The sequence below is a fragment of the Anastrepha obliqua genome, chromosome 1 (genome assembly GCF_027943255.1).
Source record: "Anastrepha obliqua isolate idAnaObli1 chromosome 1, idAnaObli1_1.0, whole genome shotgun sequence".
Taxonomy (NCBI): Eukaryota; Metazoa; Arthropoda; class Insecta; order Diptera; family Tephritidae; genus Anastrepha; species Anastrepha obliqua.
Window position 1 is genome coordinate 17081413 of NC_072892.1, and position 26666 is coordinate 17108078.

The following is a 26666-nucleotide window of genomic DNA, read 5'->3' on the forward strand; positions in this document are numbered from 1 at the left end:
GATAGTTGGTGGCTTCATCTTCATTTGTTACACAGTCCATGGATTTGAATGAATGCATTGTTCCAATGATATCATTTTGAATTATGTAGTCATCTACATCTGTGTTCTGAGCCGCTAAAATTACTCGCTCACTCAACCATTCAATATTTTTGAAGGTATTAATGATGTTTGGGAATACTTTATTGATATGTTCGTCTTTCGATGAAAAAAAGTTACAGAAATTCTGAGGAAATGAAATCAATCCGCTCGATTCGTCGACAGGTACTCGACCATTACCGATAGTCAGTAATTGCTCAGAGAAATCTTCAGTAGATGTATCATTAAGTAATGCAACTCTCATGCTTGTTGTCAGCTGAAGTTTCTTCACATAGCGCCATCGATTCGATGATTTGAGGCAAGCGTTTATTTCGTCAGCACCCGTTGATCTTGGAATTACTGGCAGTGTTTGGCGGAAGTCCGCCAGACAGTAAAATCATTGCGCCTCCAAAACATCTCGAGTCATTGCGTATATCTTTTAATGTTCGGTTAAGTGCTTCTAATGCACGTTTATGCGCCATTGTGCATTCGTCCCAGATGATGATTTCTTCGATGCTGATAAAACTTTGGTCATTGCTAAGTTTTTTGAAATATTACATTCTTCAATTTTTTGAAGATTTAACGGAAATTTTAATGCTGAATGAGCCGTACGGCATCCTTCAAACAAAGTGGCTGCTATTCCAGAAGAAGCAACTGCAAGCGCAATGTTGGATTTCGCATGAACAGTGGCTAAAATTACTGACATGGGGAATGTCTTACCAGTTCCACTAGGGGCATCAAGGAAATATAAACCACCATTTCCATCAGCAATTGCCTTCATTAATGTATCATAAACTTCTTTTTGTTGGCGATTCAACAGTGGTACATACGTTTGAACTACTAAATCTACTTGTTGATCTCTGTTATTCGCTCGGCGATTTCACATTGCCAACCGAGCCGTTTCACGGGCTGCCTCGCTGTGTTCTTGTGATTGAGAAGCACGAAGTCGAGCCATACTAACGCGGCGCTCTTCACGGGCAATTCCTTGTGCTTCTTCAGTCGTTTCATTCCCAATGTTTCGTATCCTTCTTGCATTACGGCTTTGTCGGGAAAGATTCGATCGTCTTGGTCGCGGCATTGATAATGATGATTCAAAGAGAATACATATTACCGTGATTATATATTTCTGACAAAATTTATATTATCAAATTTTTTACTTAACCATAGACAAAATTACGTTTAGCTGTCATTTGCGTTTTGTTATTTCATATCAGATGCGTTTTTCTTATACCACATTTTATAGTGGCTTCACGGAAACGCGTTCGAATGGGATAAAAAATATCCTATGTCCGTCTCCTAGTCCTAAACTACCTCTCCACCGTTTCACCATTTTCAGCCAAATCGTTCCCGAGTTATAAATAGTGTAACTAACATGACTTTCTTTTATATATATAGATTAAATATATTTTTTTTATTTATGAGTTGGTTGCGATATAGAAAAATTTAATAAGGGCTTTTTTGTTTTGTTTTGTTTTCTAGAAAAATTTCATATTTTATTTTTAATGTTTTTATTTATGCGTTGCCTACAATGAAGAACAATTTCATAACAAAATAATTTTTTTTTGCCAGCGATATTAAAAATGTAATAACTTTTTTTTAATTGCAAAAAATGGCATACATTTTTGTTTTTCGTCTTATATAAAATATTTTTTGTTAATCGTTGCCTGCGATATAGAAAAAATTCATAAACAATTTTTTGTGTTTTTGTCTTATTATATTGTATATTAATTTTTTTTATTTATTTATGAGCTGCCTGCAATATTAAAAAATGTAATATATATTTTTTTTTTGTAATTCAAAAAAGTTTTATACAATTTTCTTTTGTCTTATATTTTATGATTTATTTATAAAAACGAATGTTGGCACAAAAGTCACCAGATGATATTTATACAAATTTGGATTCTTTTAAATTCAGAAAAATCAGCGGAATATTAGCAAATATTTTGACTTGAGTTGCCTGCGATAAAAAAAAAATTTTTTAAAAATTTCATAAAATCAAAAAACAACTTTATGGAAAACAAAATTTTTTTTTGTCTCATATGTAATGGTTTTTTATTTATGCATTGACTGCGATATTAAAAAAGGTAAAAAAAAATTAGTTTTATATCTAATGTTTTTTATTTAATTTTATTTTTTATGAAATTTTTTTGTTTTTGACCATACATTTTTTTCTGATATGTAATGTTTTTTTTTCATTTATGCGTTGCCTGCAATATTAAAAAAGGTTAAACAAAAATTTAAATTATTATATTTTAATTATTTAATTTTATTTTTTATGTACTTTTTTTTACTATAAGATTTTTTTTTATATCTCATATTAAATGTTTTTTCATTTATGAGTTGCCTACGATATTAAAAAAGGTTAAACAAAATTTGTTTTATACGTAATGTTTTTTATTTAATTTTATTGCTTTATGAATTTTTTTTGTTTTTTTTTTTCATTTATGCGTTGCCTGCAATATTAAAAAAGGTTAAACAAAAATTTAAATTATTATATTTTAATTATTTAATTTTATTTTTTATGTACTTTTTTTTACTATAAGATTTTTTTTTATATCTCATATTAAATGTTTTTTCATTTATGAGTTGCCTACGATATTAAAAAAGGTTAAACAAAATTTGTTTTATACGTAATGTTTTTTATTTAATTTTATTGCTTTATGAAATTTTTTTGGACTATAAAATTTGTATCTCATATTAAATTTTTTTATGCGTAACATTTTTTTTTGTCAAATATTAAATTTTTTTTTATTTGCGAGTTGCCTGCATTTGTTTTAATATAATTTTTAGTTTTTTGCCTTACATTTAATATTAAAAAAAATTTCCAAATTTTGTTTTTTTTTTTTGTTTTTGCATTTAACATTTTTAATTTATGCGTTGCCTGTAATTTTAAAAAAGGTTAAAAAACAATTTGTTTTATATGTAATATTTTTTATTTAATTTAAATTTTTATAAATTTGTTTTTGGACCACACGCTTTTTTTTGTATCTCATATTAAATGTTTTTTTTTTTCATTTATGAATTGCCTGCGATTTTAAAAAATGTATTACATTTTTTTTTAATTCAAAAAAATTTCATAACATTTTGTTTGTCATATGAAATGTTTTTTTGTTTTTATTTGTGAATTACCTGCATTTTTTAATATAATTTTTCGTCTTTTGCCTTATATTTAATAACTTTTTTTTTTTTTGAGTCGCCTGATACATTTTCTGTAATTCAAAAAAACTTCCAATTTTTTTTTTCATTTAATGTTTTTTTATGCGTTGCCTGCGAAATTAAAAAAGGTCAAACAAAAATTTGTTTTATATGTAAAGTTTTTAATTTAATTTTATTTTTTTATGAAATTTTTTTGGAGTATAAAATTTTTTTTTTGTATCTCATATTAAATTATTTTTTATTTATGAGTTGCCTGCGATATTAAAAAATGGTTTACATTTACAATTTCATAAAAAAATAAAAAATTTATGTCAAATATTAATATAAATGTTTTTTTGTTTTCTTGTTTTATTTGCGAGTTGCCGACATTTATTTTAGATGGAGAAAAATTTCATAAAAAACATTTTTTTTTGTCATATATAAAATTTTTTTTGTCATATATAAAATTTTTTTTGTGAGTTGTCTGAATTTTTTTTAATATAATTTTTCATTTTTTTTTTTGCCTTATATTTAATAATTTGTGTTTTTTTTTGAGTCGCCTAATATTTGTTTTCTTTTTACATTTAATATTTTTTATTTATGCGTTGCCTGCGAATTTTCCTATTTTGTTTTTTTTTTTTTTGCATTTAATATTTTTTATTTATGAGTTGCCTGCGAGCCAGAAAGAACCCTAACCCAATTTAAAATATTGACGCTGGTTATTATGGACTTTAATTAATACTAAGTGCGGTATCGTTGCCTGTCGCAATATTTCTTCGCTCATAAAATAAGCAGAATTTAGCCTCCAGCAACACTATTTGCCATCCCGCCCCATTTTCGAATTGTCCTACTGTTTGTTTTATGATAGCGCGATAACACGCCTGCAATTGTTGCACCAATGGCTCTAAAAATAAATAATAACAACATCAACTGTCGAATGCATAATAAATGGATTACATTAATGAAATTAATCATGACATTAGCTTTCATCAACTCCTGAAAGCCATACATAACACGCACGTACACACATATGCGTGTGTGTATTTGTAAAAAATATTCCATTAATGCATTTTCCTAACGCCAGCTGTGTTCCATCCATCTATAAAAACCATTGGCCACCAACGGAGTGCCAACAGTTGCTCCGCTTGTTTCTGCTCGTCTAGGCACAATGCCACTGTCGCTTTGGTACGCGCTGCTCGGCGTTACGGCATTTTGGAGCCTTAACTCCGCTCAGCCGTTGCTAGAAAGTTCTGATTCTGCGACAAAGGGGACATTAATCGATAAAGCCAGCAGCATTTTGTGCAGTTTCCAAACGAAATTGGTCTATGTTTATTTCGAAAATGAAACCTCTTTCGGTTATTCGGGTGAAATATTGCGGCACTTGAGTGATTGCAGGACTTCATACGTAACGATGAGGTGCGTGGAAACAAGTAACATAGCAAAAAAATATATTTTCATACAAAACTATTATTAACTACCAGTACTCCAACATCCTATCATTACTAATTTTGGCCTTTCTTTCGAACAGAAACCGCGTTAAGACCCAGCCATTGGAGCTCGTCAACAACGACGGCGTACTTATGTATCTGGTAATGATCTACAACGACGCCACCCAGCAAATCAACCTCTCAATACTACAAAAGCGATCTGCAGCGAAGTATCGCTCGCATGTGATTGTGCTTATCAACAATTCGGATGCCATCACCGACGCTTGGTTGCGTAGCACCTTTGCGATCTTCTGGCAGATTTGGTATCTCAACGTTGTAATAATGTTTGAACGCGATGGCGAGCTGCACGTCTATAGATACAGCCCGTTCGCCGACGATTTGCTTATAAAAATTCATTTCAACCAGCGCACGCTACCGCGCAGGGACGAGCTCTTCCCGAAGAAGCTGCCGGATATGGGCGGCAAAGGGTTGCGCGTGTGTATGTATTACGACGAAGTGCGTGCCATCTTCGAAAATGACAACGACAACCAACACATAACCGGTAGTGATGGACTCATGTCCGCGTTTATCGCGGAACGTTTCAATGCTAAGCGTGTCATAAATCGTGTTAGTAGCTTTGGTAACTTTACATTGAAAGCGGATATTTGTTTTAAGGAAATTGCGCAGGAGATAGACGACGTGGCATTAAATATACGTTTCCTGGCGCCGGTGACTTTTTTACGACAAGTTGAATACACGATCGTGCACGGCCGCGATGATCTATGCATGTTAGTGCCCAAGGCCAAGATCGCAACAACATTTTGGAATCTGTTTCGTTCCTTCACAGTGCCGGTTTGGTTGTCCATATGTGTCTCGATACCGCTGGGCTACCTATTTTGTAATTTAGTGCATCTGCGTCTGCATAAGTCGGAATGCGATCTACTTCAATTGTACGCCACCACACTAACAATGCCATTAACGCGCATTCCGACGCGCACCCCGCTGCGCATATTTCTTTTTTATTGGCTCTTCTACGGCATGTTGATTTGTAATGCTTTCAAGGGGAATCTCACAAGTAGTCTCGTCTTTCGCACTTATCTGGAGGACATCAACACCCTAAAGGATTTAGCCGAGTCACCTTATAACATGCTGATTTTTGCCAGGCATATCAAGCATATAAATCGTTCACTCAACATTAGTAATCCCTACGAAGCCATTATCAAGCGCAAAGTAGTTGTTGTGCCCGATGAATACTTTGTAGATAAAATCCAAGAAAATAACTTGGCATACGCGTATCTCCTAAAAAGACATTTTGCGGTGTTCCGTGCGAACGCGCGTATTCACTCATACTCGGGCAGACCGCTCTTCCATGTGATGTCCACTTGCCTGGTGCCATTTCATGCTGTCTACATCGTGCCTTATGGGTCGCCATATTTGGGCTTTATTAACACGCTGATACGCAGCTCGCACGAGTTCGGCTTTAGCATCCATTGGGAGCGGCTGATGAACGCAGCCTTCATAGAGTCTGGGAAGAAGACCGTTCGCAATCCCATGAACGCCGATGATCCGGTTGTGCTTAATTTGGCGCATTTTCAAGCGGCTTTCGGTCTGCTATTGGTTGGATTGACAATAGCTTTTGTAATATTTGTGTGGGAGCTCTTTAAACATCGAAATTCACAGGTTTTGGAAGAAAAAAAGTCCGATTTCAGTGTGCACTTTATAAAAGCTAAGGCAAAACCATGATTTGTTGAAAAGTCACTTAACTGTTTCGCGATGCGTAAGTAGGACTATGCGAACTAGAGGAACTATGAAAAGCCTACAAACTATACATTTGAAAAATAACATTTTGGTCATTTTGCGCTTTACTTTACGCTTAGTGAAAGTGAAAAACAACCCACAAAGAACCCACAAAAACAAGCACGCAAGAAAAATATTAGTTCATGCCGTAAATCTAAGGCCGCATGCAAAACGCATTTCATTCGCTTACCATTTTTCGCTCTTCTAAAGCTCTATTCGCCTCCTTCAGCGCTAAAACTTCATTTGTCAGTCTTTGTACTTCGTAATTGGTTACATTGCCAGCTGTGGCCGCATTTGGCAGGTTCTCAGCGCTAACTTCTGTTGGCGGCTTCTTGGCACCAACCAGCGGCGTTGTGTTGTTCTTCTTCGTAAGCTCCACGGCATTTTGTAGTCTCTTTACTTCATTTTTCCATTTTCGTGTCTCCGACTCATTTTGTGCGCTATGAAAAAAAATATTTGATACAATTCAGGAAATTTACACACACACACTTACCGCAATACACGCACAGCGCCCCTTTCGGTTGTCAAGCTGGACTTCAGTTCATTGATTTCCAGCCTAAGCTGTTCTGTGAGCGCATTCAGCTTTTGTATGGTCTGCACATTTTCCTGCAGTTTGCGTTTGAGGCGCGGTGGTGGCGCTGCTGCAGTGGCGCCTGTGGCTGTGACTGCACCCGCCGCTGTTGGCACTACAACGTTCGCATGCATTTGTTTATTAGGCGCTGCGGTGGCGGAATTGTGTGAAGTATTCGATTTGGTGCCACCCCAGCGCTCGGCGCGTTGTGCCACGCCCACACTGACATAGCTTTGTGTGGCCGATTGCGGCACTAGCTTGGGCAGTTCGCTGATGTGCAATTTGCCGCGACAATTAAGCTGAATGCCTTCGATGCGTGTGCGCTTCTCCTGGTTGACCGAGTCGTTGACGGATGTGAGCGAGGCAGAAAGCTTTTTCTTGCGTTTCAGTTTGTTCTTGACTTCCTGCCACTCACCAGCGCCAGGATCATCACAGTCTTGGGTATAGCTTATGAGCTGTGGCGCATCGATGCCACCCATTTTGGAGCTCAATTCTTTGTATTTCTGTTGACGTTGCTTGACCAGTTGGTAGCTTTCACTCAAACTATTGGCCAGCTTCGTAAGGATTTGCACATTTTTGGGATTAACGCCACAACCAGCGACGCCATTGGGCAACTGGGACGACGCTGGCGTTAGTGTGGCGTTTTTTCTGTCGTTCTTTCCATCTAACACGCTGCTAGAGGTCGTTGTTTTTGTATATTTATCTGCCATTTTTACTCTCTAATTGATTGTAGTTGATTCATACAAAGATATAATAAATTCGTGATTTGTATGAATTTCGTTGAATAGGTATGAAATACTAAATTCTAATTTTATGGTAAGTCCGACCCGTTCGAAAGTTACTCGCCGTCTCGTTTTACTTTATTGCAATTCAATTACTGCAAAAACTGCTACTTGGCTTAAGCGATCAATTTCTAGGAATTGAATTTTCATCGGTGCAGTGCGTGCGTCTATATACATATGTGTGTATGTATGTGTATGTATTTGTCACTTTTCTTATACTTGAGTGCGAGTGCCTGTAACTCAATGCTAATTTTCCAATTGAGTTCGGTTATTTGTTATAAATAAATAAATATTAATCGAATGCTCTTTCTCTCAGTTTTATTGTCTGCTACTTCCTCTTTAATGTAAAAAAGAATTTTCAGCTAATTAGCATTTCCGTTTCCTTCGCTCAATTTGTATGTGCGGATGCTTTCTTTGGTCTCAAATCTGCGCTTTATTTCATATGTCCGCATACAATTCTAAATGGCACTTCTTGGGATTCCTTAGGCGCGTTTTATCTGTAAGAAAGGAAACAATGTATAACATCGCATTAGTCTCGTTGTCTTGTTATTGAATTATATGTATGTATGTATGTTGGAAAAAAGTTATAAAAATGTCAATAAAATTAAAAAATGTGCGCATGCATTTCTGTCTCCTATTGGAAAATATTTTATTATTTATTTTATTTATTAATTTAATTTTTTGCATTATCCAACTATTTGTGTGCAATTATTACCATTAAGCAGCGCACCTCGATTGCGAGCCATTCAAAGCACACATTTGTGAAACTGCCTAAAAATATGCAATGAAAATTAAACGAACTACTTGATCCTCGGTCGTGAATGCTTTTCTCAACATAAACGTTAAATTTGAATTTGGCACTCTCTTAATATTAATGAAATGAACGATGGTATAGCTGTTAAATAATAAAAACTCGATTATTTCGAGGATGATAATATTAAAAAAATATGGTTTTTGTAAAAAGAAATGCATTATTTTGCTAACAGAGAGCTTTAGTAACCGGTTCTCGTAGTGTATGAATGCAGATCAGACCATTCTAAATATATTAGAAAAATAAAATTTCTTACTACAAAGTCTTCTGAGACATTTTGTGATTACTTGAGTCGAAAGTTTGCAACACAAAATTCTGCGGAGCACAGTAAAAGCGCCATACTACATTATATAGGGTGGTTAAATTTCAAGGGCCGATGTTGAATGTGAACCACACCTAAATGTCAAGTTTTTTCTGCATTTCTTTTGACATTTTTTAATTTCAGACTAACTCAATTTGAACCATGGAAAGATACATAATCGAGCAACGCGTTAAAGTTATTCAGGCTTATTATGAAAACGGGCGTTCAAATCAAAATGCATATCGCGCACTTCATCTTCAGTGATGAGGCACATTTTCACCTCAGTGGATTCATCAATAAGCAGAATTGCCGCATTTGGGCGAATGATAATCCAAGAGTGATTGCCGAAAAACCAATGCACCCACAAAGAGTGACTGTTTGGTGCGGTTTATGGGCCGGCGGCATCATTGGGCCGAATTTTTTCCAAAATGAGGCCGGTCAGGCAGTTACTGTGAATAGTATTCGCTATCGTGAGATGATAACGAACTTTTTATGGCCCGAATTTGAAAATAAGGAGGTGGACGATATGTGGTTTTAACAGGACGGTGCCACTTGTGACACAGCGAACGAAACAATGGCTCTTTTGCGCGAAAAATTTGATTGCCGAATAATCTCACGTCGCGGCGATATCAATCGGCCGCCAAGATCATGTGATTTGACACCGCTGGACTTCTTTCTTTGGGGTTATTTGTAAAAAAGGTGTACGTCGATAAGCCAGCAACAATTCAAGAGCTAAAAGATGAGATAGTTCGGCACATTAACGGCATAGAACCTTAATTATGCCTCAGCGTCATCGAAAATTTGGACCATCGGATGGAGGTGTGCCGCTGAGGCCGCGGTGGCCATTTGGCCGATATTTTGTTCCATCATAATAAAGAGAAATTACAAAAATTTTCTTAAAAAATTGTATTTAATTCAAAATCAGCACCGGCCCTTGAAACTTAACCACCCTTAATAAGGAATGCGGCCTTCATCGTGATCTTGGCATACCAGATGTGACTGAAGTAACGATGCAATTTGCCATAGCCTACAAACAGCGACTAAAAAATCATGCCAACGATGCAGCATCCAGCTTACGTCCACTGAATTCTTCTCGAAGACGACAAAGACGCACAACTGCAGCAGGCCTTATGGAGAGCGAATAGCGATTACTTTGAAGAATGATCCTTAAAACAAATTAATTTATCAAGTTCGCAAACGAAAATTGCTTATTAGTATCGTTTTATATATACTACAGGGTCCGGCACTGGGAGTGTAACCTACTTCAGATCGCTCGCGCATCAGCTGTCTGTTAGTTGGTCATAAGACAGTCGGGAAAGTAGGTTGTTTTGAAGCCGTGGGCCGACAAACATTTCGGTGGCAGACCATGGACGTTTCAACAGGACTCGGTACCGTCTCACAAAGCTCGAGTGAACCAAAAATGGCTAAAAAACAGCGTTCCGAACTTCATAACGTCCGCACAGTGGCTCTCAAATTCATCAACCCGATGGATTATTCGTTTTGGTTGCTAGTTGCCTTACTATTGTAATTTAAATAAATAAATAAAAAACGGTTGTAGTCGAATTGTCGTGAGCAAGCGCAGGAGATGGCCATGTAAAAATTGATGGTCAGGAAGGTATTTCTGTGTGTTGTGTGGGTTTGGGAACTCAAAATCAAATACGAGCTACTACACTACGGGCAAACTCTTAATTCAAATCTATCTTTGCAATGTCTGAAGGAAGCGATTTTCCAGCAGCAATCAACTTTGGTCAATAGAGGAAGTTTTGCGTTCCATCAGGACAATGCCGGGCTACACACATCATTTGCAACTCACAAGAAGCTCCTGGGGCAAGCGAACGCCGGTCTTAAGCATCCGCCTTATAGTCCGGATCTGGCAACAAATGACAACAACCATTTTTCTCAAAATGGTGTTTTCAAACTCAGTGACCAACAGTACTCGAAAACGGCAAAACCGATCAGTCTCAAATTTTAACACAAGCTTCTTAAATATATATTTTTAGTAATTAATCGAATATTTTTTCTCACCAATAAATATTATTTTTTTTTTTTGACGTGATAACGTCTCATAATTCGATGTAGCCAGCTGCACGCACCAAAAAATGCGTCGTTACCTTGCTTCAACTGCAAGCGAGAGCGAGGAACGAACGACAAAGAGGCACAATATTTGTATTTGCACATGCCTTCTTCCTGTGTGCATGGTAATGAACCATTTCTCTGTTGAGAATAGCACGATGAGAGGAAAAGTAGGAAATATGAAAGGGAGTGTTTCGAGTGTAATGTTTCTTGAAAAAGTCAAATTGAAGATGGTGCCTCTTCGTGTTGTTGACTTATTAAAGTCTGATGCACAATCGAAATTGAACATATCTTTCATGAATTTGATAAATGTTTCGACATTTTTCACGTTCGTGTAAATGTAACTTGACCTATTCCATTGCAATTCCATTTACCTCCTTCTCTATATCCATACAAAATATCTATCAAACAAATAAAATTAAAGTTTTCTTTTGAAAAATGCAACCATTCCATCAGTATTTTCTTATGACGTTGTCACGTTAAACTATCGTCAGTAAACCGACTTTACAGATAACCTCTTTAAACACAATTTAAGGGCAAAATTTTGTTCAAAAATCGATTTTTTTTTTTAGAAACCGCGATTTCTTTAAAAAAAAATTATTTTGCTTATTCCTTCAATTTATTACTAGATTTAACATTATTTTAAAGAAATCTATTTGGTTTTTTAATTTCAGAGGAATTTTCAGTTCATAGATATAGAGGTCACCGCAAAACGTCTTTTTTGAGAACAGCTGCCGAAAATCAGCTGTAGCTCCTTTCCATATAAATATTTTTACTAATACTAAGTTTTCAAACACAGTTAAAAGATAATATAATATGTGTACAAATTTGTTTATCAATAAATTAAGGAAATTCTGGAAAATTCGCTTTTTTTGGCCTTCGAACTTTAATTATATAACTCCTTAATTATAAGTCTTAAGTCTTTGATACCATATTTCAACATTATACGACGGTTGCTACCTAAATTTTGAGTAGCATTCCCATTCGGCTTTGTTTTTTTCCATTGTTAGCGAATAGGGCACCCATTGTGCACACAGCTTTCTGACACTGAAACCCAGTGTTTCAGTCAAAATATTGCTAACACTGCCCAATGAGATGCCAAAGGCCCTCTACTAAATCTCTTTCGGACACTCGATAATTTTTCAATACGATGTCCTGTACTTTTTCTACGATTTCAGGTGTTGTTGCTGTTTTTGGACGCCGTTGACGTGGATCGTCTTCAGGGCTTGTACGAACACGTTTAAATTCACATTCGTTCATCAATTTCCTTTGCTTTTAAACCTTCCAAAAATAAAAATTCAATCACTGCACGATACTTGGTTTTTTTTCATTGTAGAAAATACTGGGGCACGCCGACACTAAATGGCTGGTAAACAAAGAATGAATTGACAGGTTGAAATAAAACTTCAAATGCGTTCATATGAGGAATGTACCAACACAGAGGCGTACCCTCCAGGTACGTAGCGCCCATGGCAGCAAAAAAATAGTTTCTGGCAGTCAACATCCTGCAGTCAAGAATTTCTTCGTAAAGTTCATTTCCATCAATATCATTCACGTAGAATTGACCTAACTCGTTGCACTTTTTTTGAGATCGTATTCGTTTTCCTGGTAAATAAGATCTTTGACATCGAGGAGGAATTCAAATTTTTCATCGATTTAATTCCACCGTACGAATCTTCAGTTCATTTCTTGAAATAGTCGATCAGCTGTTTCTTTCAAGACCCTTTTCATTTCTTTGATGGCACTCAAACCTGCATCAATCGAAATCTCACCATCCATATTTTTTATTCTTCTTCCGCGGCTTTCAATTGCAACGTTCCATTTTTGACATAAAATTATCCCTTCCTCGAGGGAACTATCAACGATGGCTTCTTTTCATTTTCGAAATCATTTTGAAGATCCTTAAAATCTTCAGCAGCATCGTGAAAATTCATCGTGGGATCTTGCAGTCTCTTTATACCAAAATACCAGCAAAATCAAGAAATCATACTTCAACATTCGGTTGTTTAGTTGCTGGCCATCACTTCTTGTTTGAATCTTGTCGTCGGTCATTGCTTCAAGAACTTCCGGAATTTGAACCAAATGGTTGTTAACTGGCTTTATTACTTCTACGTTTGCACTCCATCTGGTTTCAGATTTGGATTTGATGACAACTGGTATAGCCTCCTTAAGTTTTTCCCAACGCTGTATTGAACGAGAAAAAATGCATACAGACTTTCGATCGTTCCAAAAAAAGTGACCATTGCTACATTTTGTTTTGCTGCTTGTACACCAACTGAGTTGGGTGAGTGATTGTCACAGTTTACAAACAAAGCACGTCTTTCTATTTCTGTCAGTTTTTCATTTACGCCATTTTTGTGCCCATCCATTAATTACAGCAGCATTCTTCGCGGTAATTTCAATAAAGCCAAGAAAGGTTTTCTTCACCTGTACCGTTTTTTGCTTGTTCAAAATTAATGTCCTCGAAACTCACGACTTCCGACATGAGACCATAATACTTGGCCACATGAATGCTTTTAAGTAAACGCTGGCGTACAGCAGATGCCATAAGGTGAAGAAATTCATTCTGATACTTTCAGGTGTTTTTCTCAGGTGTTCTTTCATAAGTGGATCGAATACAGATACTAGTTTCAGCAAACCAAGAAAATTTCCGGCATTAGAGTTGTCAAGCGTATGATGTAACTCTCTATGTCCACGCAGAGCCAAATTTTGCGTAGCTAGAAACTCGATGCAATGAAGAATCCTTGTCAAAATTTCACGTCATTTAAGTTTTTCTGCCTCGAACTGCGACAATATTCGTGCATCAACAAAACCTTCACTTCGAGTAAAATGGAGCTCCATTTCTTTGCACTGTGCAAAATTTTATCGATGATTCTTGGAGTTTTCATGAATGATGATCCTCTCGGGTGCCTTCCACTGGGTGAATCCACTTTCTTTCTCCAAGCAAGACTGAAGTTCAAAGTTTGAAAACAGAATGCAGCAAAGACAAAATTCCGATTTCTTGAACGGGGAGTACACCAGACAAGATCGAGTAACTTCTTCACCCCGTCCATCTCCTAACTTTTTCTTGAACCAATTTTGAGTCATCGGACGATTGTTTGTTGGTAGAAATGGCCCGTCAGAGTTTTGAAAATATTTCCAACCAAGCTTATTTATTTCTAGCCTGGTTGTTTTGCTTACTATTGTCCTCCCGGAATTCTCATCAAATTTCAGATGTCCGATGTCATGGTATTGAGTCAGGTTTTGTATTTCACTATTAAGTTTTTCGAAATCAATTGTATGTGTAATATTATTTTCTGATAATTTTTTAATTAATTTTAAGTCGACTATCCTGACTTCTTGTATCTTTATTTAAAATCGAAGTTCAAAATCGCGATTGAATATACAAAGTTGAGTTGCTCCTAGAGTGGCACCCATGGCACGTGCCCTGCTTGCCATACCCTAGTTACGCCGCTGCACCAACATAATAAAAATTAACAAAGAATTTAGGCTAGTAGCAAAGTCCTCTCTTATAAAACTGCAAAAAAACAACCTAGTAAGCAATCCTATTTTGCTGAGGCAGTGAAAGCAGAGAAGGTGCCCAATTCATATCTAATGGCTCCCAAAACATTTATTGATTCTTGCTATGAAACGAACTCCAAACAAATCTGCTTAGATGTATGGCTATAATTTAAGCTACTTTCTTTCCATACATCCAATTCACTTAACTTTGCTATGGTCATAAAGAATTTATTAATTAAGTTATTCATAGACGCCAAACAGGCTGTCAAAGCAATGGCACAAGAACCTAATGGAACTCGTATTTTCATGCCAAAATAATAATAAAATTTGGGAAACTACTATTTCTAGTGCCTTCTATGTTTTTATTAACATATGCATGTTTGTGTGTGTGTATGCATGTAAACGGCATAAATCAATAGGCCATGTTATGAAAACATGCCCTTTGCCACTTCGCCACATTTTCAGACATTGACTTGTTGATATGCAACAGAGGCGCCAACTAAACTGTGCTTTTAAGGCTTACAGAGGCACCAACAATGGTCGCTTGTATGTGTTAATGTGTGTGTGCGCTTGGATAAGACATCTGTTTGTACATACACACTTGCGGTGACATAATAAATACATTCAAGCATACAAATGCGTACACCCACACTTAAGCGTTCAATGAAAGTTAAACAAATAAAATACGAGAATGAAACATTCTTAAGGGTGCGGATAGGCAATCATTTGTTGAAGTCGCTAAAGGTTTAACACGAATACCCACAAGTGTAGGTGGGGACTTTCTCGCGTCACTGCCTTAAACGGTGGCAATTTGTTCGATTTTGTTTTAAGAGCGAATTCTTGCGTAAATAAAAGTGAGCGCGTAGCAAAAATGAAAACTTTGTAATATCTGGATATATCTAACGGTTATTAATGGAGCAATTTTAAAGTAATTTAAAAGTAATTATATTATTTAGAAGCATCCTCTTCAATTCAAATTCAATTCACTTACCCGGTTTTCAACAGTTATTATCCACCATTATTTTTATCTATCTGACGGTGAGTCGTAGTTTGAGTAAAACGATGCAATAATTAAATTTTTTACTTTTTCGAAGGAACAAGACAAGTCAAGCAAAATCTAACAAAAAAAGGACAACTGGTTCTTCTTAAGGGGGGAGCCTGCTTTAGAGGCTTGCATAAATGTCTTCGCAAACTAACCAAAATTTCAGAACCAAATTCAAAATATTTTCGGAGTTACAGAAGAAATTGTGAGCAAGCGTCGAGCAGGTATACGAGCGGCTGAATCGCTCGATTTGCGATTTCTTGTTTGTTTATTTTTGCGATTTTTCCTAATTGGCGGGAAAGATAGGGAAAAAGTTAAACGTCCTATAGAAACGAGATAACATTGATTGTATTCGGAATTAAATTCTCTTCTAGTTGAACCTAAAAAGCCTTAAGAAAGTTATGATTTCCCACTTTCTAAAGTGAATTTGTTTTTCCAAAAAAATTAATTTTTTTTAATAAGCGAAAAATTGTCGAATTTCTCACTTTTTGTTTAATTTTCTTGGTTTAACTAGAAGCTATACTATACTAAAATAAAATTTTTTTTGGGTTTTTGGGTTCCAAATTTCGACCTGCATCTTTTTCGCCGCACGACACAGGCACACTCGAGGCGCCTCGGCAAAATGCTTGTACCAGGCACAACATGACATATATTTTAATGAAAAATTTGAGAAGACTGTTGAAATATATAACAATAAAACCTGAAATTTCGTTTCAATCGAATATTTCTTTCCTTCCCAAAAAAAACCACGAAAAAATCGATTTTTTGAAGCCTCTAAAGCAGTCTCCCCCTTAAAGATCGATCATTTTCATAAAAAATTTCAAAAATTTTAAAGCGTTGTGTTATCGTTTGAAATTGTACGTTCGCCTAGCAGAATGTCAAAGCTCTGCTAGTTAGTAATTTCGTTACCCTCTTGGTTTGGTTACAGGTGGTTTGGTCATGCCTCTATTTTGCCCACTCTGAATAGTCACAAACAAGAAATAGACTATTGTATTCCAAAACACACCTTCAAGACGAGCATACCTTCAAGAAGAGAGTTTCAGACACCGAGAAAGAGGGGAGAATTAAACAGATAGTTCCAAACTAGACGATAAGACTGGCTATGAAGTAAAGGGTGCTTTTTTAGAGGTTAGGTTTTCAAGTTGGCACTACTTTTTTCGTAGATGGTCTTTTTGACAGCTGTCACTTGATTTATGCTCAGTTTGGTTTGCCATTTCATAATGAATAGACTTACACCTGAACAACGTTTGCAAATCGTGCAAATTTATTACGAAAATAATGGTTCGGTTCGCGCGACGCATCGAAGAAAATTTTGTTCAGCGATGAAGCTCACTTTTGGTTGAATGGGTATTTGACAATAAGCAAAATTGTCGCATTTGGAGTGAACATAATCCACAAGCCATTGCTGAGACGCCGTTACATCCTCAAAAAGTGACTGTTTGGTGTGCTCTATGGGCAGAGGGAATCATTGGTCCATATTTCTTTAAAAATGAAGCCGGCCATAATGTGACAGTCAATGGAGAGCGCTATAGAGCCATCATGATTAATGACTTTTTCGTGCCTGAATTGGACGATGTTGATGTGGACGACCTTTGGTTCCAACAAGACGGCGCTACATGTCATACAGCCAACGCAACAATCGATTTATTGAAGGAAACTTTTAATGAGCGCATTATCTCGCGCCGTGGACCTGTGGCGTGGCCTCCAAGATCGTGCGATATAACACCGCTGGACTATTTCTTGTGGGGCTATGTGAAGTCGCTTGTCTACGCAGATAAGCCCGAGACGATTGACGTCTTGGAAGAGAATATTCGGCGCGTTATTGCTGACATACGGCCCCAATTGCTGCAAAAAGTGGTCGAAAATTGGGCCTCTCGGCTGGAATTTATTCGAGCCAGCCGCGGCGGCCACTTGCCCGAAATCATTTTTAAAACATAATGGCAAACCCTTATCTTTATAAGAAAGCTAAATTCTTGGCCATAACATTAAATTATATACGTTTTATTTCATCTTGAAAACCTAACCTCTAAAAAAACACCCTTTATTTTAGAAGGAATTGGAGCTATCCGTATTTTTAGAGATAAACCACATTAGACGTTGTGTTAGCATTTTTTCAAGTATTTTTCCAAGGCATGAAAGGAGGAGAATCGGTCTATAGCTATTAATAAGTTCTGGGGGCTTATTTGGTTTCGGAATCAGAAAGAAAGAAGCGGATAACCAGGAATGGGGATAGATGCCATCAGTAAGTATTTTATTATATAAGGATAGTAATGCGTTCTTAACAGATTTTAGAAGATTCCGTAACATAGGGTAGGATATACGATCCCTCCTACCAGGCGTTTTCCCTTTAGCATGCTGAAGAGCAAACTCAAGTTCGAGAATTTGGTTTCCCAACAAGTTGCATCCCTTGAGACATTTAATGGTTGTTATTGACGAGCTAGTATTGAAATTTTGCTGTTAGTATAGTCAGTTGGGAAGCTGGAATTTCCTGCCTACTTAGACCAAGTATTACCAAAAGTGTTGGCTATGTCTGAGGCCGCTATGAGAGAGCAGTTGAATAAGTTTTAAGGTTAGTTGAATAAGTTTTAAGGGTGATGAGGGGATAACAGTAAGAGCTTTGATCTTAGCCAAATTTTTTTCTTTGTTGTAGAGGATGGGTTAATATCGGAAGCGAAGTTGGATATTGCCTTCCTTTTGGTTTCTTTCACGGATGTTTTGAATTGACATTAGCTTTTTTATAGGCCACGAGCAAGACTAAAGATGGAGATAATTTATGGGAACGCCAGATTCTTTGTTTGTTAACCCTTTGCTCCAGCACTTAAAACATTTCCTCGTATAAAGATTCACATCGATTCCAATTAGCGGCATCAGTATTGAATCTCGGTGATTTTAATAAGTTGGTACGAAGTAGCTTAGAACGAACTTCAGTAAGTAATCCTTTTCCAATTACATTTGTTAGTTAGGTGAGAAGAAACTAGAGTTAGGTCAATGTGGGAAGGAGGAATTATGGCTGAAGAAATGGGTAGGGTATCCGTCATTGAGAATGGTTAAGTTTTTGGGCATGATAATGTTTAGCACCACGAGCGTTAGATTTATTAGATTCTTACAATGGGCTTCAAGCATTAAAGTCCCCCAGAAGTATCGAGGGTCCATGTGAAAGAGGGAGTATGGAAAAAATAGCAGCTTCAATAAAGTTTTGTGTAAGCGGAATGTAGGCACTGATGAGTGTTTTGAATTGCCATTGATTGGATCGTGTTAGATATTTCGTAATTCCGTTACCCTTCGTTTTCATCTTTTTTGGGTGTCTTGATTTTGTTCCACAAATGAGGGGACCTATAGTTTTAAGCCGACTTCGCACTGGAGATAGTTTTTTTTATTGAGGATCTTTTTCATAGCAGAAACACACTCGGAGGTTTGCCCTAGCCTGCCGAGGGTTGACCATTATTAGAAAAAAATGTGTCTATCATTTTTGGGTTTCATGCACGGAGATGCGAACCTACGCACTTTCGAATGATAGACACGCACCAACTCACACGGCTACGGTGGCCACCTCACCAAGGCTGGGATGTATTGATTTATCAGAAATATAAAACTGTCTCGCTTTCTTTGTCTCACCGTTTGACGAACTATTTCATATAAGCAAGTTTTAGGCGCAAAGGTGGCAAAATGACTGGACTAATGATGCAATGGCAACATTTTTTTGCCTCTCCCTGTAAGGCTACTTTTTAGAGCGTCGACGATTATTCGCGAATAATCGCAGACAAAGTAATCTTGATTGCCTCTATGACACATTAAGTGTTTATTCTTAGAGAAAAGTTAAAATCAATGAGAAATGAATTAAAGCAAATATTGTATCTATGGTTTTCCTTCTACTCTGTACTATTGACTTGTAATAAAAAAAAAATTATTTTACTTTACTAAACATTTTGCTATTCGCTTGTTGTTTTAATACCTTTTTCAAAAGATTAGGAAAATCCCCTTTCCAAGCCGAAATGGAGTTCATCGAACTTTTTCGCACATATGTACGTGTCTGACGGCAGCATTCCTCAAATATTATATGTAAAAGGTTATTCAATAGGTGCGCTTCAATAGGGAGGGCGAACGACGCAATATTTTTTATTTTTCGCTTGTCATTTGTAAACTTCATTAGTATACATTTCATCATGGAACGCTACACACTTGAGCATCGATTGCAAATCGTGCAAATTTTTTATGAAAATAATCGTTCTGTTGCTGCTACTTTAAGAGCATTACGGCCATTTTACGGTCCATTTAACAAGCCGTCCCGTTTTGGGGTTATGTGAAGTCATTGGTCTACAGTAACAAGCCGGCGACGTTTTGTGAGCTCAGAGCCAATATTGAACGCGAAATTGCTGGAATTTCGGCCGATTTATGCAAAAGAGTGGTCGAAAATTGGGTTCAACGATTGGACTTCGTAAAACGTGCACGCGGTGGTCATGCAAAAGAAATCGAATTTCATACTTAAATGTATATGTTCAAACTCGATAATAAAAAAAAAAATTAGTTGAAAAAGTCAAACCGTTTGTGTTTTATTCAAAAAAGTTCAAAAATTGAAGCGCTCTTACTGAAAAACCCTATACATACATATCCACAAACATATCCACAAACATTTATACATGCTTTGTGTGTGCTACTACTTAATCTATAGTAAAGCTATTAAGATCAATGCCAAAAAACTACAAATACGTGAATCGTGTAAATCGCAAAAAAGCGCAATTGGCTTGATTCAGTATTTGCAGTCAGCTTCAAGTTTACTTGGAGTAGCCTAATCTCATAGAAAATTTATTATGAAATCAAGTTGAAGCTTTGCAAAAATGGATCGTGTGATGCGATAGGCAATTCGGAAAATGTAAAGACATTTTTTCCTAGAGCAGGAGTTGAAAATCTTGTTGAAAGCCTGCGAGATGTCAGGCTATAATCCAATTTGATGGGCATTAGATGCGCTATTAACGAACTTCTATGAAGGTTTTAGTGTCAGGACAATAATAATTGTAAAAATTGTGAAAATATAATTGTATATACCTATGTACAGCGTCATTCACACCTTATTGGCTACAGATACGAGTTTTTCTATAATATTTTGCGTAAATGGAAAAACAGAGTATGCAGACATTTTATTTATTTTGCTTTATTTCATTTCTTAACATAAAATACAAAAAAGTGTCCACACATTTCAAAAAAAAAAAAACAAAGATGAAGACTAATATAAGAAATATGGCATCCATAACAAATCTGATCTTAAAAAGGCGATACTTGCAAAGGGGAAGCAAATTAGTCCGGAATACACGAAACAATTGGTCACTCACTTATTACAAACATTTACATATATAATATATAGGTATACAATATTTGTAGACACTACAACTATTGTAGCTTAAAAGAAACTAACAAGTAGTATGATTTTAACAATTTTGTGGGGTTTTTATGAAGAGAGTTTTAAAATCTCCTCTTTACATAAACTACCAATAAGATCATATGGATTTTTTTGCTGGAGTCGTCGGGTTAGGCCCGCGGTGTTGAGAAGTTTGCTGGCTTACTCGTTTACGTGCGTCTGGAGCCTCTTAGAGTAGGCTTCTGCTTGCATTTTAATAACTTCAGCGACCGTAGGAATGTTGAGGTCTCGCTGAATATCTGCATTGTGAATGTGCCAAGGTGCGTTCACAATGTTTTTGAGAATTTTATTTTGAAATCGTTGGGTTATTTTAATATTATTTTGACTGGCACAACCCCAAATTTGTGCGCCATAAGACCACACTGGTTGCTAATTGTATATCATTATTTTGTCGTATATGGAAAGTTTGGTATTCTGTCCAATGACCCAGTTCATTTTTAGTATTTTCAAATTAAGTTCGCTTCCTTTTATCATATTTTATACAAAATCGAAATTTTTTTCTTCACTCATCTTATAGTAAATCATTTCAAGAATGTTGTGTCAAAATTTTAAGTGGATCGGAGCAGAACTCTCAAAGTTATAGCCTTTATAGCTAATTTTTCAGAGTCATTTTTTCAAACGCGTTTTTCCCGAAACGACTTCTTAAAAGTCGGTGCCAATCACAACTCCGAAACTATTCAACCGATTATTTTCAAATTTGGCACACGTTTTCTAAATCAAAAATACCTCCCCCCCCCCTTGGTTTTTTTTTATTTTTTTTTAAGGTTGTTTTTCACTTACAAATATGGCGAAATTTTTCGCCAAAAATGCTCGTTTTACGTTTTTTTGCCACCAAAACTATACAAAAAAATCGTATCTGTATCAAAAAAGGTGTAAGTGAGATATACATATGGCGCACGATGGCGTGAATATTCAGTTCTGTAAGTGCTTTTGTGCGTTTCAAGAAAATATTTAAACGTTTCAGCAAACACTATTCACTAATATTTGTATGTACATTTTACATATTCATTTGCCCTTTCTTCGCTTGCTTTGCTGTTAAACATAAAATAAATCCCCTGAATAACTAATTCATTATTGATTTTATGTCTGACGTTAGTTTCCCCCTCTTTTTTTTGATTTTTGTATTTTTACACACATTTAAATTGCCCACGAAGCCTAATAGAAACCGACACTACGGTCGAATGTTAAACGCACAAACGAAACATTCACATTGAATTGATTTTTACAATTAGTGTCTGACCTCAACTATACCATCGCAAATTACATGCATCTTTTGTTAATAATAATATTTTTCGTGGGTTGGTACATCTGGTTGGTCTTTATGTGTCACTTTTGATACATTACAATATTACAGACATTCTGTACAATTTAGTTGGGTAAGAGGCAGCCTGATAATTTGCGTTTTTAGCAATAGATCTGTTTTTTTTTTCAAATGTCGAGCAAGTTTCGGGCAACTAAGCGTACACACGAAATGCCCTCTAAATTGAGCGTAAACATCCAGAAGAACTGGAACACAAAAAACACAATTTCTTGCAAAGCGAATTCATTAAAGGTGGTGGCGCTAGGCCAACAAGAACATTTTGTACATTAGAATGTCACGTCAAATTCGAAAAAAAGAATTGATTTATTTGTGAAGGCAAAATAAAAAACAACAATCAATTTATTTGTCGTGTTGAATTTATTTCATAATCACTTTTGCATTTAAATTCATTACAAAATTACGCGCGGACCGCTCTCCACCTAGTTAATGGGCTGTAGAAGCTATAATAGTGGGAATTGCCGCATAAAAATTTCACTGTATATTTTTAAAATACTAAATATACTTTCGAAATATCGAAAACACAAAAAATCAATTTCTTGAAATTTCTAGACCATCGGGTCCCCTTAAATACAAAAAAGTGCTCAATAATCTCGATTTGTTAAATGTCGCGAGTTATATGTTTTACTGTATGCTATGGCGATATGTACTATTATGACCACTGGCATAAGCAAAAAAGAAGTATTTCAGATATGGATATATACAAGTAGAAGACTTCTAAAAATACCCTGGACCGATAGAATAACAAATGCTGAAGTACTGCGGAGAATGTTCGTGAAAGACTTACTACGATCAAGAGAAGGAAAACTACGTATTCATATTATACAAAACAATAAATATCTTCTGATTCAACTAATCTTGCAAGGAAGAATAGAAAAGAAATGTGGCACAGGCAGAAAGCAACTATCCTGACTAAAAAATATGAGGCAACGCACCGGAATCGACAGCACAGAAACTTTATAGGAGACTGCGAGAAATCGAGATGTATATCATGAAATTGCAACTAATATAAATTAAAAGTACATATTTAAATTTTTTCTTTCCTTGTTCACTGCACTCGGAAGCATAGGGCCTCGACTCTGTCTTGCGTTGGTTTCCTTAATCTATTTTTGCTTTCTGGCAGAGTAGGTGATTAGCTTGCCGTTACCTGTCCTTAGTAGTGGGAATGCCCACATGTCGTTGCTTAGAAACAACGCTTTCTAACTGTTTAGAGCGCCATCTATGTTTTACATTTTTCTGCCAGAAGGATCGCACAGACTTCGCTAAATTTTGGTGTATCTGCGCTATTACCGCGATTACCCGCTTCCTCTTGCTGGCACCACAAATGCAATGAGTAACTGTGTGTTTTTCTTTGTTTTTGCTTGTTTTAGCAGCCACAATGCAAATAATGCGCTGACTATTGTGCGAGAGTAAGGATGTAAAGGATAAGTTTTTGGGGTTGAGGTATGAGATTATTATTATTATTATTTCTTTATTTTTTTTTTTTTGAAACAGGGAAAGTAGGTAAATTTGGAAAAGTGCGAGGACACATGGGATTCGAACCCACAACCTCTGGGATGGCAGGCTAGTAGTAAAATTGTATGATCGCCTACGCCTTCGTAATATACAGAAGTATTTCAAAAATTTAGAACTTTTGTAGAAAGGAAATAAAAATTTGATCATTTTGAAAAGTTTACTTTAACTGCAAACTATAGGGTGATCAATCATGAGGTGCTTTTTTCAATAGTTAAAAAAAAACAAAAATGTAAATTATGTTCAAAACCTTTATTTATCATTTGAAAGGACATTCTTTGACTTTTACTTTTTGAATATGACTTCATTCAAATGTTGGCCGCAACTACGCTTAAGGTGGTCCATTCTGAAGGTCCAATTTTCAATCATTCGACTGGTATGTCGTGAATAACACGCGTAATGTTGGCTTCCAGAGCTTCAATCGTAGCTGGTTTATCAGCATAGACCTTGGACTTCACGAATCCCCAAAGAAAAAAGTCCAAAGGTGTGATATCACAAGATTTTGGTGGCCAACTCACAGGTCCTAAACGTGAAATCAGCTGCTCTCCGAAATGACTTCTCAATAAAGTCATTGTTTCACGAGCTGTATGGCACAGAACGCTGATTTTCATAATACAGTTGAACAATTTGTAGACGTTGTTGCGGTGTGAGTCTTTCCATGATGAAATGCCAAACGCTGTTCAACAAATCCACGATGACAGTTTGCCACAACTCGCGCGCGATCTGTAAAAAAAACGCAAATGAAAAAAACTCCTCTTAATTGATCACCCTATATAAATAGGAAAACAAAGCATAATTATTAACCGGCTTAAAAATATGCTACAAAAAATATGAATGTGAATTAGGAGAGGGTACTTTATTTTATTTTAGCTTACAATTTTTATTCTAAAAAATTTATTAAAAATTCATTCAACTTATTATCTTTTCGTACGAAGTATTTTTCAGTATTTCAGTTTTGTTTAAAAAATACAATACAATAATTTATACTCTTTTGATATAATGGAGAAGATTGATGGGTTTTAGGTTGGCGCACTACCTCAGGCTGTCGAAGAAAGGAGCACCCAAAGCTGCCAAGCCCGAACATTTACAGAGAAGGTGATCTACAGTCTTCTTCTCTGAAAGGTCCCCACAGCTTCTGCAATGGGGGTTAAATGGTAGCTCTACCTTTTCCGCGTGTTTGCCAATCGTCCAGTGACCGGCAAACACAGCTAACCGGTAAACACAGCTAAGAGTTGTATATTGTTCTTTGGCCAAAGGGTTTTCGAAATAGCACATGAAGAAATGGAGCTTCATCTTTTCTGCGCTTTCCAGAGAAATAATTTGAACAGTTCCCCTTTAACAACGGGTAGGAGGTCTGTGAGGCCAATTCAGTCCCCTTCCTGGCAAGCTCATCAGCAAATTCATTTCCCTCTAGGTTCCTATGTCCGGGAACCCAGATCAGTGAAATGTGACCTGCACACGCTAGAGATTTCATCTCCTTCTTTCGTTCTGCCCCATGGCGACGACAGGGCCTTGAACGCGGCTTGACTACCGGAGAAAATGTTAATATCTCCCTCGCTCCCGCATTCCCTGAGCATGCCTGCAGAATTGAAAAGACTTTTGCTTGGAAAACACTAGGAGATAGATAAATTGGGTGATTTAGAGAAAATCCCTGCTCTGACTACCGATTCCATCTTGGAACCGTCAGTGAAGACAGAGGTGCAAGCTTTGGTGATTTTCCCCTCGATCCAATTCTGCCTATTTGGAAAGATTGCCATAGCACGACCCTCAAACTCTAGTTTGCGGATAGAGAGATCTGTTCGAAGTTCGGACAAATGCTGTGTTAACTGCCCGAAAATGCTAGCATGTCCCTTGAGAGATTGCCTCCAGAGGCCAACCTCCTTTAGCCTGATTGTGCTCTGAGTTGCGATGGAATAACGTAAAAGTCGATGAGAAATAAGTGCAAAAGGACATTCAGGGTGGAACTGGGACAAATTTTACATGCTCCGGTGATGCCAATACGTGCAGTCCTTCTCACCCTTCCTGGTTTAGTGATATTATAGCTCTTCCAAAGGGCTTCCCACCAAACCAGTCATCCATACGTAAAAATTGGCAAAACCACTGCGTTGTACATAGCACGACCTGTGGCTTGAGTCCCCATTTTTACCGAACGTAGATTTGCAGGAGTAGAAAGCTATGCTGGCCTTCTTTACCCATTTTCCAATGTGTAGCTTCCAATGGAGCTTGGAGTCAAGTATCACTCCAAGATACCTAACATCCGATGAAAGCGATGAAAGGAGAACGTAGTTGTTTAATTTGGTATTTTAATTTAATTTTAATTACTTCTGCCTTGCAAAAAAATATTGATGTATTTGTTTGATAGTGAAAAATTGTTTTGATGCACTTTCATTTCAACAAAGAAGGCCATGCCTATCTACTACAACGATTTTTGAGTTATCTACTTATCCGTTATGCGCGAATACCCCAAGGCCTACACACATCCTAATCTGCCCAGCAATCTATTATGTTGTTCGGAAAGTAATTTCGTTTTTTCCCGCCGGAGGATTTAAATGTATTTTTTCACAGCTAACTTCACCCTTAAGTCGCAATGTCATTATATAATATGTTTTGACAGCTGATATAGCAAGGCTTGTGTATGAATAAGTTCAATTGATTTTACGCAGCAGTTTATGGTCGATGCCCTTTTAAGTATGGAGAGCCATAAGCAGCATTTTTGTCATATTTTACTTTTTTGCTATAGAAAAGGTAAAAATTATGTTCAGAAAGCCCGCCAGAAAGAAATTAACCGATGTGTATGGAGTAGATGTGTTGACAATACGACAGTGTCAGAACTGGTTTGCAAAATTTCGATCCGACAATTTTGATGTCGAAGATGCACCACGTTCTGGAAGGCTGGTGGAAGCTGATT

At 36.5% G+C, this 26666-nt stretch overlaps 2 protein-coding genes across 2 annotated transcripts in view; one reads left to right on the forward strand and one right to left on the reverse strand.

Moving 5' to 3' along the window:
• Positions 1–26666, reverse strand: part of LOC129240671 (janus kinase and microtubule-interacting protein 2-like) — a 90546-nt gene that overhangs the window by 14652 nt on the left and 49228 nt on the right. Inside the window, exons 2-3 of the mRNA XM_054876640.1 lie at positions 6928–8284; positions 6625–6874 (exon numbers count right to left, since the gene is read on the reverse strand). Of these exons, the coding sequence (XP_054732615.1) occupies positions 6625–6874; positions 6928–7715 (1038 nt within the window). The 5' untranslated portion in view covers positions 7716–8284. The remainder of the gene's footprint in view (positions 1–6624; positions 6875–6927; positions 8285–26666) is intronic.
• LOC129253278 (uncharacterized) lies at positions 4379–6380 on the forward strand. The gene is made up of 2 exons (XM_054891580.1): positions 4379–4626; positions 4739–6380. The coding sequence occupies exons 1-2, from the start codon at positions 4379–4381 to the stop codon at positions 6378–6380; spliced, it is 1890 nt and encodes a 629-aa protein (XP_054747555.1).